The 15856-nt window shown below is 39.8% G+C and overlaps 1 protein-coding gene across 1 annotated transcript in view; it reads right to left on the reverse strand.

Annotated features, from left to right (window-relative positions):
- The window catches only part of dlgap2a (discs, large (Drosophila) homolog-associated protein 2a), a 251386-nt gene that overhangs the window by 9767 nt on the left and 225763 nt on the right, over positions 1-15856 (reverse strand). Inside the window, exons 11-13 of the mRNA XM_074691350.1 lie at positions 5498-5586; positions 4901-5340; positions 4704-4795 (exon numbers count right to left, since the gene is read on the reverse strand). Coding sequence (XP_074547451.1) covers positions 4704-4795; positions 4901-5340; positions 5498-5586 — 621 coding nt within the window. The remainder of the gene's footprint in view (positions 1-4703; positions 4796-4900; positions 5341-5497; positions 5587-15856) is intronic.

The following is a 15856-nucleotide window of genomic DNA, read 5'->3' on the forward strand; positions in this document are numbered from 1 at the left end:
GAAGGGCCTTAAAGTGACGGCAGCTATAAGGAAGCATTTCAGACAGAGGCTGAAAAAAGGATCTCCTAAAATACCAGTGTGAGAAAAATAGGGGGTTTCTTGAGCTGTGAACCATGCAAAGCTACTACGGGGGTACCAAAGGGACAGTACAAAGCGTTAATGAAAAGCACAATACCCCCTCTTTAAGTTGAAGTAATGATTTCGAAAACTACTCAAAAAGTTGAAGCACACAAAGAAGCTTCTCAGTTATAGTGACATGAGTAAATGTGATTAGATATCTAAACTGTATGTATGGTTTGAGTTAGCATGAATGCTATAGCTGGGCTGTCATCAAGGTCACCATTCACACATATTTATGACCAAAGCTAATGCTAACCTCTGTTTCATGTTGTCTTTAGTTTCCCCCACTCTGTGTCGAGCAGAATTGCAACTTATGCCTTACTGCGATAACATATCTGTATTCAGACGGCTCAACAGGAAACATTCCCATGCTTTAAACCTCATGACATTTAGATTAGGAGGCTGCAGCTGTCAGCTGGGCCCAAAGATTTACAGTATGATAGCAGTGTCTGCTTTTCCTGTGCTACAGGGTGACATATTACAGAATTCTCACGTTAGAAATCCTCCTATCGGATGACATTTACCAAAATGTACACAAGTGTATAAGATAGTGTCAGTGATTCTGTGAATTACGTTCACAGTGACCTTATCTTATGTTCGGAAACCTCAAGCGGCTTGACTAAAGCTTAAAAATTAGCATAATATTTCTCTCGAGAGTCAAACTTTTGCTTTGATATTTGTAAAGTGTGATGAGATTAGTATAATTCTCCTTTGTACAGCTGAGGATTAATCAAAATTACTCCATATTTCAGATATCATGGTGGCCATCATGTGAGGTAAGCTGGGAACAGATCCCTTTTACCTTATCTTTAATTAAAGAGGCACCACAGCACTTCATCTGCTTTTCCTGACCTGTGAACTGATGATGTTCTTCAAACTGTCTCAGAAGTCTTGAGGCTTCAAATCTCCCAAGCTGGCAGATTAATGAGGAGTCAGTGAGTTCTAAGCTCTGGCTGTGGCAGTGTGTGTTTTTAATCCTAAAATACTTCCAGAGAAGTGTTTGTCTCTCATTTTCGAGCTTATTTAACTCAAGAAAGTCGGCCCATGAAGAAGAGGGAAGCAGACTGAGAAAACACAATTAGACATGCTTTAATCTTCTAATTTGAGAGAATTTATTGGACAAATGAAGCCGATGTATAAGGGTGGGTAATTTTCTCTATGCAGAAGGTATGTTGACAAATTGCACAGCTTTTGGTATTGCAAAAGTTATTCAGAAAACTTAGATAATGATGTATTTTTCAGAGGAGTAGTGTTCACTGTGTCTTATCCCCCTGCAGCTCTCACTCCCCCTGAACGAGCAGTTTCTGCTGCATGTTGCAAAAACCAGCAACACTATCTCTCATAACTCTGCGACAGCTTCATTTGAAATATTGGGTACTTGGCTTGGATCAATAACAGGAGTTGTGAACAGTGCAAGAATATGAGACAGAAAGCCCTGACCCTGTGTGTTCCTGCTCTGGATGAGCAATAAAAGTGGTTGGTGTCTGGATATTTGGGTCTACAGAAACAATGCCTTGGCTCAGCTTGTCTCCTTTAGGGACAAAGCTGCATCAAATACAGCCGCCTATGCTTGTTTATTGTTCTTTCAAAATGTTCTGCTCACGTAAAAATGTGCTATTGATTCTTAATGTAGTAACTCTCCAGGATCAATGATATTCAGGGAGATTTGTTTCAGTTTGATCATGTCAGTTAAAGCAAATGTGTTGAAGGTTGGAGGAGAAAGGTTGTGAGGACACACCAAGGAGTGTGAATCTGTTAACAGTGATAAAAGTTAATTTCACAGCACAGGCTGTGTATTTTCAACTTTAATGCCTCGTTCCCTTTCGACTATGTCATCCTCATTTTTCTACTCCCACTTGAAATTCAGATGTGATGTTTTTTGATTTAAAAGTCGAACCAGCTCTCATTATTTCAATTTTGATCTGGGGCTGACAAATGGGTTACAAAACCCAGTTTGACCTTAATGTGACTTGACTGCTTGGTTTGTCAGTGTTGCCATAAAAATAAGAAAATCTGACTTTTGTGGGCTGAGGAAAGACGAATACATGAAAATACAAGGAAAGGGGGAAATAAAAGTGGAAACCCATCTTTGTTGCTTTTCTCTGCTGTATTCGCCATCATTCATTCATCATTGTACATAATTATTAATACCTACATTTAGACCATTGCTTTCTGATTTTAAACAATTTATGTTCTAATCTTTCGTAACAATTTCATTATAAATTGTAAAAGTATGGTTTCTAAGGAGACATATAATATTATGCAATCCCAGGCTCTGGCAAGACTGTCAGCTGGCCTGTTTAGAGGTAAAATAAATAAATAAATAAATAAATAAATAAATAAATAAATAAATAAAACACTTCAATGTACTTATTTCGTGTAAAACATGGTTATTTTTTTGTCGATTTATTTAAGCTAAGAAGATCTGTGCTCAATCAGTGTTGATAGAATGTGCAGTTATTCAGGGATAAATTTGATTATTCACTATCCCTGGTTAATGAAAGAATTTCCACTTCTCAGGAGTTCCACTACAGTAGACAGGTCCCTCATGTGTAAAACTGTAGACCACGATGATGGTGAAATGTATGACAGCTCACAACCAAAGGGCAAGCTCTGTTTTAAAAATATGCGCCCAGATGTGGAAGTGCTAAAAACTGCAGTTCACTGAGTGACCACTTGGGGCTGGCTGCAGAAATACTGGAAACCTCATAGACACCAAGCCAAAAAAAAAAACAGACTTTAACATAAAAAAAATACATATATTTACAGCCAGGTTCAAAACATGGCTTGAATCTGAATCTGGAATTTCTCTCTCAGCACATACTGTTAGCGGGTGGATTCTATTTGTAAACCAGCGGTTCAGAAGATACTAGGATCACAAGTTTGACAGCTCATGTGACTGATTGGTCTGGCACCCTGTAGCTGTTAGCCCACCTCTTGAGTCAGCAATTCCTATATGACCCCCACCAACCAAAGGCTTCATTACTCTGTTCACAAACAGATGGGTGACATCACAGAGAGACTGTGTCCATACAGGTTATGGTCAGTCAACCTGAGGACAACCCTTCCATTACTCATCCTTAATGCTGACTTCCCTGTAGTTACCAGTTGTTACACAAGTGCTGTAGGCTAATCCTCTCCTTTATTCAGTTTCCTCCACAGGTCTGATGGGACATGCACATCCCAAAATAGGGTTCTACTGAATTTGTGTGGTGGTCGTCCACTTGTCCATCTGATTGAATTCACGTCTCTGCTTAACTTGTGGAAGCCCATACTTAAAATGCTTGAGTAATTATTGGTTTTTACTCTGTTTGACATAAAAGTCATACTGCCATTGACTTGGCAGCTGAGACATTAAAGGGGAAATAGGCGAGTTATTTTTCTTCATGATGACAGCAGGAAAATTAAAGAGGCTTGACTACAGTGTGCCAAAAAGAACAAACATATGTGATTAATAAAAATGATATGCTAATTTGGGGAATTAATAGCATCTTTATTAACACTTAAACACAAATGACCCCGCGTTTAAACATTATGTAATGTTCTGTGTAGGTGTTCCAAATACTGTCACATTAACAGTCAGTCATTGTCAGGTAATCGACAACTTTGCACTGCTAAAATAGACATATTTTCTCAATTAAAAAAACAAAACAAAAGCAAAATAAAAAAAAAAATTATATATATATATATATATATATATATATATATATATATATATATATATATATATATATATATATATATATATATATATATACTCTGTCAAAGAAAAGAAAAGAAGATTAAATACCAAAGTAGGAGCCTCAATGTGTGCTTACCTATGAGCAAAATGCTAATGCCTCAAATATACCAAATACATCTGCAGTCCGACTCCGTTCCATTGCGTGTTTACTCACACCGGCTGCGTGTTAAGTCTGACATGCATGCATGACTGACACACAGCTGGAGGCACAGACCGAGAAGTTCCTGCACTTCCCACTCCATTGATAAGTCTCTCTTTATTCATGTTGGGCTGTAAAACCTCAAACCTGTTGACTCCTGGTCTGGCTTTGCACATTATGTCTGTTTATCATTGAAGTCAAGCTAAACTTATTTTGACACGGTCTGTTTTTTCTTGAAAGTCACTGGGTGTTTTTAGGTAGTTTCCGGTCACGACTTTCTGTCCCGCTTGATCTTCCCTACAGTGAATTTATGCGTCACAGGTCCGCGTCCAGTAAAAATTGGATGGCTGTGTATAGCCTCCATAAACTGCGACATGACAGACCAACCAACCAGATGGACTACAACAGAACGGATCCAGCCTAAGTTAAAACATTGACATGAGTGGAAACGTATCTGATCCTAGCTGTGATGGAACGGAGACGGACTGAAAACACATCTGGTGTATTTCAGCCGTAACACTGCGAGGCTAACATTGCCTTTGAGCTCCAAGGCAGCAACCTAGCTGTAAAGGCAGTGCCAAATTAATGGTTATATAGATCCATGTTTAGTTAGGATTACATATTGATTCAGACCACTTTCAAAATACACTCACACATAAAAGCACATTAACACACACTCCAGCTTTTTAATAGGTTTCTTACCAGGTTTTGCTGACACAGCCAGTAAAATTGCTGGAATTTCTGAGACATAAGCAGCTGAGCACTTCCTACTGCACTTCGGATTTTTCCTAGGACTGAAACACACACAGTACATCAGGTCCAACATGTACAGAACAGCACAATGGAAAAATCCATCTTTAAGTCTGTCGGCACAAATTGACTTTCAGACCAACACTCACTTTCCTCTGACAGGTCGTTCTCCTCAGCCTCTGCCTCCATTTCTTTGCACCAGCCCTCAATCCTCTTGGTCTCTGTGTGCAGCAGCTGCATGAACCAGCTCCCATCCCTCCGTAGAGAGGGAGACGCCCTACCCGAGTCACCAGGTGAGGCCACGCTGTCTCGTGGGGATGGGGGCTCCAGCTGCCATGTGGACTCACTGGTGGTCTCCCTTGGACTTGGGGGCTCAGCAGGGGTACGATAATCCTCTCGGTAGCTGAAGAGGCCTTGGGTTCGGACTGTCCGAACAGCTCCATATTGAGTGGGCGTGCTGGGCTCTGAGTGACGCTGAAAGCCCCCACCAAACTGCAGACCCTTGTCTTCCATGATGGGGAAGCCCTCCAACTCCAAGTCCGCCTGCACGGCTGCAGTAACACTGTTGGAGCGCTTAAACCTGCCCTGTCTGATGTGGAGAGACACAGAAGAATACACACATATACTCACAGACCACAACGGCAAACTAAAGCAGAGGCATAGGGAATATTTTTCATAATAATGAGAGCACAAGTCAAAGATCCAGAATTTTTAATAAGCTTGTAAACCTGCAATCATTATCTCACCCTTTCTTGTCATCCTCCACCTGGATCCCAACAGAGTGGTACTCTCGAGAGCCTTTGCTTTCAGACTCGGAGTCCGTGGCTGCTTCCACCTAATGTGAAGAAATGAAACAAACCAAAAGTGCTTCTCATTATGTGAACATTTCCCAGCGCTTCTGGCTTTATTGGTTTGGGACCGGACAGAACGCCTTGACTGCACACGGCCTGTCAGAAAGTAAACATTGTATGATTTATGGAGGCAGAAAAGGCAACAGGATGAAGAGGTTTCCTGCAGAGGTTTGGATATTTCTATGAAAATCAATCAAACAAATGAATGAGGCTGTGCTGCAGGATATATTGCACAGTGTTATAATTGTTAATGTTCAATTTAATGATAAATCTCCATGGTTTCTGGAATTTTTTGCAATAAAAAGTATGTGAATCAAAAAAGGACACAGAAAGTGACATCTTGTGGTATAATTTTAAATTATGAAAGCTTTTATTTACCCTGTGGGCAGGGTTTACCCTCGGTCAAAGTGGTGCTAATTTCAATTTTCATTCTAACAATGGGTCAAATGGCTGTGAAACAGGAAGGGACACAGTTGTAAAACGAACCCGCAGAGAGTTATCACCTGACTCTGACTGGGCTCAGCTTCAGGGAGGTTCATTTTCTTTTGTTTGAAGGCCAATTTATTGTTCTTGTTCACTTCTCTGATCAGTATCCCTCTGTACACAGAGAGCTTTTTCAAAAATAAAGCTGTTTTTCTTTCACCACAATGGAAATAGATGAAGATGGCAATTTGCTCGTAGTACTAGCATAAAGAGGATTTGGCTAATGTCCTGCTTACAATCACATAGGGCATATATGATTCAGATCAAGAATAATGTAGCTTTCCATCCACTGAGTGTGTCATTAGCCTAATCAGCCTCATACAGAGAGGATATGGGTGCACGCTAGAAGGGTGACCAAATGCCCTCTTTTCCCAGGACATGTCGTCCTTCTGGTTGAGAAATTATATTTGGGGGGATTTTATAAAATTCCCTAAAATGTCCAGGTTTTGCTCAGCTTGTTCACCAGAAAATTAATATCTATTATAAAGCACTGCACTGGGCCACTGGCATTATCCCGATGTAACTACCTGTCAAGATGTGGAGCATACATGCTGCATGCGTCATGGTGTGGAACACCCAGGGCACTACTGCTCTGAGATCAAACAGAAAACATGCTCTGACTGCCTGTGCTGCACTCTCAGAAAAGAAACTGGCGAAGCGTTAATGCACTATTGCGGACGATGTGCAGAAAATGTACCCCTCTTTTTGTTGTGGTTGTGACCGGTGGGATGCATTCTGTACTGTCTGCAAAGATGTTGCAAATAAAGGTTCTGCCAAACTTAGTTAATTTTAATGCCTCAAAATCTTAGTTAAACTAGAACTAAGATTTTGAGGCATTATTTATATTTTTGCACAAAAGAAATATATTTTTTTTTACAATGGGCCACCTCTCTTTTTCCTTTTATTTAAGCATTTTAAGCATTATTCATATTTAACTTTTAGCAAATGTTCACTTCAAACAGAAAAGGAATGTTTTAAATTATTTTAAAATATTTTATTATTTCATATATCCAGCTGATAGTTGCAGGATAATATTCTTTAAACTAAAACACCAACACATTTGTACCCCTGCTTTTAAAAATCCACGTCCTTGTGATAAGTCAAGCAATTTTAACATTTTGAACATTTTTGATTCGTCTCTCTTGCTAGTGCTTTTCTCCTTCAGGCTTTGATCAAGTTTCTACATTTGCTCAGCATAATAAACACATTGAGCCAAATCCTCTCCATGCTAACATGCTAACTGTAGTATTACGCATGAGAATGTTCTGCTTGTCTGTTGCCTTCACTGGTCTCACTTTTTGTCTTATGGCCTTTGTCTCTTTCTTACTCCCCTCTACTGTTCTGGTGGTGTATCACTATTTCGGTCACTGCTTTTCCATCACTCAGTCACTGGCCTGGTTTGCATAACTGTTACAGGGCTTCAGGCATCAGTGAAACACATAAAATGATGGGTCACAGGAAGCATTTAAGCCCCATTACCACCAAGCAGTCCAGTTCAGACTAGTACAGTTTGATACGGGTTGGATCGGTGAAGCTTGGTCCCGTTTGTGTTTCCATAGCCAACCGAGCCCCCCAATGGTAGGCGCTGTGTAAGCTGGATGCTGATAGCCGCATTAGTGACATTGTAGCGTGACGCCATAGCAGCACAACAAAGTATATCCCGCTAGTAAATCCAACAAAGAAGAAAAATGCAACACAGTAAACAAAGAGCAACGATGGAAGACATCCAGCAATTCATCTTCTTTGTAATTGTCATGTAGCTCTTTGATAGAAAGTGCCATCAAGCTTTGTTTCAGAGAAGACTGTGCGACTGTACTGTCGCATGCTAAGTGACGATTCTTTCGACCAATCAACGGTCTGCAATGTTTCGGTTGCAACGGATCGGTTTAGTCTGGCTCCCCGACGGGAGGGTTCTAAAAAGTGGGACGGCTCGTCTCGGTTATTTGGGGATCTGACCCAGGATTACTCAGTGGAAACAGCATAAAATGCGTGCCTAGGTGAACCGAACTGAACCACTTGGTGGAAACAGGGCTTTAGTTTCTGATACTTCAGGTCACGAGGTACCATAAGACACAAGAGGTATTGCTGTCCTCTGGGTTTGCCAATATCAAAAACAAAGCTGCTGAAAGTCTCTCTAATAAATAATTTATGCAGGCTCCTTTGTGAAATTATTTACATATTTAACACCAAACATGTTTCTACAAAAGGCCCAACCTATGTACCTGTGTATATAGTATATATTGGTATTTGTAAAGTGTTTGCAGCTATACCATAGTTACTCAGTGATAGATTGGGTGACATCAGTGTATATCTAGGGATGGAAGGAAAAATGATTTATAAAAATACTCCCTGCATGCCTATGATCCTGATCTAGCTAAACAAGTTAAAAGATGCTTTATTGCTGCCTGGACCTCTCCCAGGGGTCTTGTCTTTCACTGGCTTTAGAAACACTGCCACAGCTCAATATTTTTGCTGTGCTTCTATTTGTGTCTTCGCTTTCTCCAAGTGCTCATCTCCTCCTTCTTTTAATCTCCCTGCTTTCACCTCTCTTTTTCTGGCATTCACAATTTCCTGCTGGCATGTGGTACCAATCCTTTTCTTTCTTTTCCCATTTTAAGCCTTTCTTTGTCTTCTTTTTTTTTTATTCCTGTATCACATCCTTTGTGTCCAGTGAACTTTCCTTCAGTGTTACTGTTCCATTAATGATCCCCAGATGCAAAGATAAAAGCAGAAGGTCTTTGTTTAATTACCTACACCTAGGAGGTGATGTTTTTGGGAGAGTTTGTCTGTGAACAACATAACTCAAAAAGTAACAAACAGATCTTGATGAAATTTTCAGGAAATGCCCAAAATGGGATAAAGAAGAAGTGATTGAATATTAGAGGTGATCTGGATCACTGTGGATCCAGGATTTTTTTTAAAGGATTCTTTATTATTGTGAGATAGGGCTGTTTTCACCATATGTGTATATAACTCCACCATAAATGGTCTGATTGCTTTGCAAAACAATACAAGACAAAGTCACCATCATTTCTGACAGATGTAAAAGTACGATCCAGATCCTGCCAATACTCTGGATACTAAGATCTGGAATATGAAATATGTACTGAGTCATCATCATTTTCAACGCTGTCAGGTAACAAATTATCTACAAACCTGCAACTAACACCCAATTGTAGCAGACAGTCTGCTGAAAGGGAGTATAACATTAAAGTAGGACTAAAGTGTTGGTGACAATCACAATATGCTTGAAGGAGGTCTGCACTCTCTGAGTACTTTTCTAGTTAAACACTTTAACTGTTGTGAATATAGAAAAATAAGATGCAACATACATCTGAAAGAGATTAGCATGTTACTATTGTTGTTGTGAGCATGTTTTTCCCCTTATGTCTGAAATGCTGAGCATCAAAAAGCTGCTGGTGTAGGTAGTGGGTAAATCTCTGTACATGACACCGTTCTTTCTGACAGGATGATAGCAAGAACAATCCAGATGTGTCCATAGAAGGCTTTCAGAGTGTCTGACATTCATTAATCTAGAGTTCAATGTCTTGTTATGGCTTTGGGAGTGAGTCAAAGGCACAGGGTGAAAACAAGGCGTGCCTCTGTTGTGGGGAAATGTCAACCCTTCCTTTGGTGTAGAGTGGTCAGTATTAAAGCTAGGGAATGACATTTTTGGAGAGCCATTTTGTATTCTGCCAGGCCGCTTGGGAGAAGCTGTTAGCGGGGAGGAAATGAGAGTGGAGTGGCTTGCTGAGGTGACCTCCATTACTTTGTGTTAGAGGCAGAGAGAAGTCCACCCCATGAAAAGAGAGAGTTTCATGAGTGATTGATGGGGACTGAGGGAAGACAAAAAACTTTGAAGTCTGTGAGATTTATACCCAACTCCCTTACCTTCTGTGAGCATGTTCTGGTACCAGTAACACATACATATTAATACACACCCTGCATCAGTTATCAGAGTCACGACTTCAGCACAGGTGTGCAAACTGTGAGCATCAGCAGAAACTTGAATCACTTTGCCTTTCATCCAAACACACAAACAGCAGCTGGTGACTTTTCTTAGCCGAGGACCATTTAAGGTCAAAAGCTTTGACTTCCTTTTTGTTCTACCTCAATGATTCGCCAATTAAAAGGGTTTCTGAAAAAAAGATCAATCAGCACAATGGACCATAAACAAGTCTTAGCCTTACTGTATCACAAAAAGTCATTTGAGATGGCTCTCAAGGATACCTCAAGGACTGGGCAAAGTCAGGATGACACCACACCCACATGGTCAAAGATCAAAGATTAAAGATATGTTGACCTCCTCTCAGATAGCGCTATCCAAGAGGAAATGGAGAATCAATACAGAGGCAGTCTAATTCAGGTTAATTATACTTCCAGTAGTAGGTGAGCCAGACGGATTGCCTCTATAATATGATGCTCATGCAGCTGATGCACCCAGCAGTATAGATCAATTGCAGAGTCAATTTGTCCAAAGCATCTCCTGCTGCAACACATTATTGTCATCTCATCTATAGCTGCTCAAATGGTGGCTATACAAAAAGCAGTGGGCAATCACATGGCCTTGTAGTTATACAGAGCTGCCTGTGAAGTGAAAGCAGAGGCAGCGTTTCTTTTTCAAACACGAAACCAACACCTGCTATGATGAATCAAATTGCAGCAATTATGCCTCTAAGTTATCTTAGGAAAATCTGAGGCCACAAACACACTCAGGATGAAAGTCAAGAACGTATCATTATTCATTTTTGAGGGAGATATATAATTTTTCTATTCATTATTCCTTTTTTTGGTAGTTTTTTCATCTGTATCAGGGATTCATCTGGATTTTAACAACTCTAAAAACACTCTTTATCCAATCTGAAATCCAGTAAAGTTACAAAGTGATACAATCTATTTTCCCAAACTTATGGTTCAGATAAGTTGTTCCAAACCTTTTGGACAACCGTCACTCTAAAAAGTCCTTGGAGGCCTATTATTTACGACAGTGAATAGCAAGTTGCAACTTACAGGGATGTTAAAATTTTTGAGCCACGTGAAACTATCTTAATTACCACATAGTCCAGAATGTGTCACTCTCCTTATTCTGTATGTTTTGTTTATCTGAGTTCAGGAAGGTCATAAAGTTAAACTCAGCCAACAGTACATCAGCTGTATCTGCTGACAGATCAGCTGATTACATATGCATCCAATTAGCAAATTGGCTAAATGGGCAGACCAAGTAAGCTGACTTAGCTCATCCTGCTCTTACCCCTTTCCTTGCAAAATGCTCCTTCTTTTATGCTGTGATTAATTTCACCAGGGTTGCCACTGGTTTCCTAACCTGTCACGCTAGGCGGACAGTTTCATCTATCCGCCACGGAAATATTTCACTATTCCATCTGTGTAGCAGCTCTTTGGATTTGTTTTCAGAGGTGGTACCTTCAAAAAAATCAGCAGCTGGTGATTGGACGACTCACCACAGACTAATCCACATCAAGCCCCGGCATGATGTAGCTTATGTGCGCCGCTGCTGAGAAAATATAGACTAGCAACTATAGGAAGACGAGAAATGGCTGTGATAATGGCGTTAGACGACTGCTTTTTTTGTAAAGTTAACTGAAGAATCAAAGGAACACTGACAAGTACGAAAGATTGCTGATGTCATGTCTGCTCGTCACTTTTGCTGCTTCCGCCTCTCTTCCCTGATTGAGAAGATTAGAATTAAGCCAAGTGAATTCATTGGTCAATGGAGCCTGGCAAGATGGATCAGCAGGATTTCAGAAACTGAATCAGGCAGATCCATCTGCTCTGCAAGGTTACTGGTTTCCTGTCTGTACCACAACCCTGTCTTTGTTAATGCTGCTCTTCCTGCCTGGTTTTTCATGAAAACACCTAAAAGCAATGGGTCTAACTACAATTAATTTATTTTCAAAAACCATTTTCATTTACCTTTCATAGTCCAGATTTGTGTTGTTCCTTGTGTAGTTTTTTGTCTTTCCATAAACCCCTACTGTTATGTTATTTTATTCATACTGGTGTGATTCTGAGTGTAGCTATTTTTCCCTGCAGTTGTTGTACCCCATTCTTCAATGAAGTACTACAATGGGCTAAATAAATGGTCTTTGTTTCATCCTTTTGTATTGTAGGCCAGGTGGCTTGAGCGCCATCCAAGTGTGTGGGCTGTTGGCGGGGAAAGACCTTACTCACCTGCACTTCACTGACACATAATTGTGTGTCTGTGTGTGTTATTTTAAACCTCTTGTTTTCCTCAACAATGACACCCTTTTATCCTTTTTGTTTCAGTGTGCGAGTGTGTGTTTATGTGTGTATGTGTTGGGAGTTACTTCACAGTATATCCCCTCACTCCTGAGCAGCCAATACCAAGTCAGCAATTCTATTCTTTCTAATTATTTATTTATTTTTACTGTGCCCGATTTTAGACACAGGATTTTGAGCTTTAGTATATCATAACATATGGTTTCTGGTAACTTTTGCATTTCACATCAACACCAGGGGGCCTTTGATTAATTAACAAAATGCATTTTTTGTTGTTCATTTTATCTCTAAACTGTGAGATAAATAAAGCCAGTCCCTGAGGCTGTGCCCATATTAACATTTGCTGAATTGCCTCCTTTTAACCCCTTACTGCCTGAATCAATAAACAAAATGGATTGTTTTTATATGTGTTTCTGCATTCTTACAGATGTTAATTTGAGTGGAGATTGTTAATTTGAGTATAGTACACACAATAGTTATAACTAAGTTATATTATATACATAGACATAAGAAGTTCACACCCTGACCAATATATAGTGACAAAGTGGATCTGATACGATCTTTGGTTTGTGTCGAATATGAATCAATAGCTAATAATTAGATACAAAGGTCATCTCAGCTGCATCAAGACCTGACAGGGTATGTTGCAAATTTGGGACATCAGGCATCAAGGGGTGAATGACTTCAAGTGTTTCATGTGTTTTTCTCTTTCAGTGATTTGATACAACAGACATGGATCAGCTCCAAATATGACAACATCATTGGACCCACAAGGCTCAACAGCAGAGTGATGAGCTCAGAGGTCCTCTCTTCTCCCTCTCTTCTCAGCCTGCCTGTCACTAATTTTAAATCTTTATGTTTATCTAACGTTGCTGAACATCCTTCCTAGAGTCCCTAAACTGCCTTGTCTCATAGGTTCTGCTGGATTATCGCTGTAGACTGCTGTGGACCTGCCAGATTCCAGGTGCAATCAATATTAGTCTCACATCATCATCGCATGACAACACTAATGTCTACAGTTAATTTTAGATCGATCAGACTGTTAACACTTCCATTCCTACCCCATTTTCAACACTGGAAATTCTGATTTAGGATCCAAGTAGTCAGATCAGTCTATTGACATCAATTTTCTGCAAAAAGTGCACACATTCTACCTCCATTGTCTGTATTTATGTTGGTTTCTATTCATCTTTCTCTTTCTGTAGCTCCCTTTGTTTCTCTTTCCAATTAAGCCGATAAATTCTATGAGCCTGAGTTCTGCTCAAGGTTTCTGCTTGTTATGATAAATTTCTTCCTTATGATGGATCTGCTCATCCAGCCCTGCCTATAACTGGATCTTACCCTGTTTTGATTCTGGGTTTATGTTTATATATAAGAGTTTAGAGTACTGTCGAGATCTGCTATTTTGAAACGTATCTTAGAACAATGTTTGTTGTGTATTGGTGCTGTATAAAGAAAGATTGATTGATTTAATGAATAGCTCAAATATTAGCGATTTCAGTTTTCAAAGGTTTTTGAACCAAGTCCTGAAAATGACAGTTTCTATTTCTTTATACATTTAGCTCTAGGAGGTTTGTTTCGTTACTGCAGCGCTGCTTTCTGATCTTCCATGACATGACTGAGGATCACAATCACAGAACGTGTTTGCATCAATTACACATCAAAAAAATGAGTGGTGTTTGAACCTATTTACATTAACTTGTTATTAACATATCAGTTCTGACAGTGCAGTAGAGTCACTTTGAAAGCCAGTATTTGTCGCTGTCATTCACATCCATACAAACACATACCATACTTACAAACACATCTACCTGCTCTTTTGGAAACTCCTTGTTCCTTTCAGTTTCCGTTTTGGCACCAACAGTGCTCTGCTCATTCTGCTCTACACTTATCTCCCCCACACTCTGATGTGTTTGTCTCTCAATCAGTAATAAATGAGCTCAACCCAAGCTTTGCTTGCTGATTTGTAAAGATTGTGCCTCGACTCAGCATCACCCACCGTGAAGTTTAGTGAAGCATGACAATGAGGTTTAAATGTTGCAGTTCTGCATTTCAAAATTAGCTCTGTTCATTAGTATGGTTAGGTGCTCTGATCATTCCCGCATGACTGAATGTACCCCTGCATGACTAACAGGAAAGAGAAACTGTAAACACTGCATGTGTGGGAAGTGTTCAGCTCCTGAGATAAGAGACCTATCTGCTGATTACAGAAGTGTAATTTGGAGCAGATTAAACAGTGAGAAAATGACAGAGACAGAAACTCTGCATACACAAGTAAGGGAACGAATACTTTGGGGACAGAGTGCAAATGTTAAGTTTCTCTTTTCTATGAGAGTGTTTATATCATTTTGGTTTAGAAGTATAGGGATAATGTGACCCTGCCTGTAACCCCTACATCATTTCCGCTACATTTGTCTCAGTTCTTGTCTAAGTGGTGATTTGCACGTCCTTTGTTGCATAGCTTGTAATGATAGATATGCTTAGCGATACCCCATACCATATTCATGATCAATTTGTGGATCAAGGCAAATAAAGGTCCTGGAGAGAAGAATGAGAATGGCTGTTGGTATGGTAATTTTTTGACCTTCTGCTGTTTATTAGAAAGGTGGCAGCATGCGAAAGGCGAGCCCTACTTTGACCTTCTTGACACGGAGAAGATCTATGAAAGGGAAGATCACATCAAATGCAGCACACAAGAGATTTGGTATGGATTGCAATGACACCTTTGGTCATAGCTCACAGTTTTTGTTTTTCTTCTTTTCTTTCTGAGATAGAGATTCTGTTTCTCATGAGCACCATTACCAATTGATATCAAGACACGACTCTTGCCAAGGCAGTGCATTTTTTTTTGGAAGCAATCGCATGGCGACTGGATCTTCTTTTTTGACACTACTTTCAGTGTTCAAGAGAATTTTTTTTGCAGGATGCAAAGCAACAAAGTAACGTATTTATTTGTAGTTATGTGGCACTATTGTTTGAAATATGACAACAAGAAAACTTTGTAAACAAAGTTTTTCATTATGGAATCCTGGTCACATCCCACACTCTCATATTACTGATAGACTCTTAACTTTGAACAGACAGAAGACAGCAGTATAACTGCTGCATGCCGACTGAAATAAACAACCACAAACAGCTTAACCTGGGGTTTAGCTCATGCTCTATCACTCTCCTACTTTCTTCTGCTCTTCTGTCCTTTTTCTCTATGCCAGTCCAGCTCATGTTCCACCATTATTACAATCCAAGAAGCCATGAATCCAGAAATAATTTTCTTCAAGAAAAAGACCAGATCTTTCTTTGGTTAACACACTAATACTGCGACTGTTGGTCTATGTGCTGTGAATGCTCTCCTAGGAATATCTGAGCAGACCACAGATACTGAGAAACAGCATTTAGAAATGACAGATTTCATTGCTGATAATCTCAATCTCTCAAATTGTGGTTATCAGCAGGAAAATAAATAAAAGTGAGACTGACAGTTGGTGATAGACAGCAGGTTGCCTAACTCTGCTC

Source organism: Halichoeres trimaculatus, unplaced genomic scaffold (genome assembly GCF_033239565.1).
Source record: "Halichoeres trimaculatus isolate MK-OKI-2021-1 unplaced genomic scaffold, fHalTri1.1 fHalTri1_scaffold_17, whole genome shotgun sequence".
Lineage (NCBI taxonomy): Eukaryota > Metazoa > Chordata > Actinopteri > Labriformes > Labridae > Halichoeres > Halichoeres trimaculatus.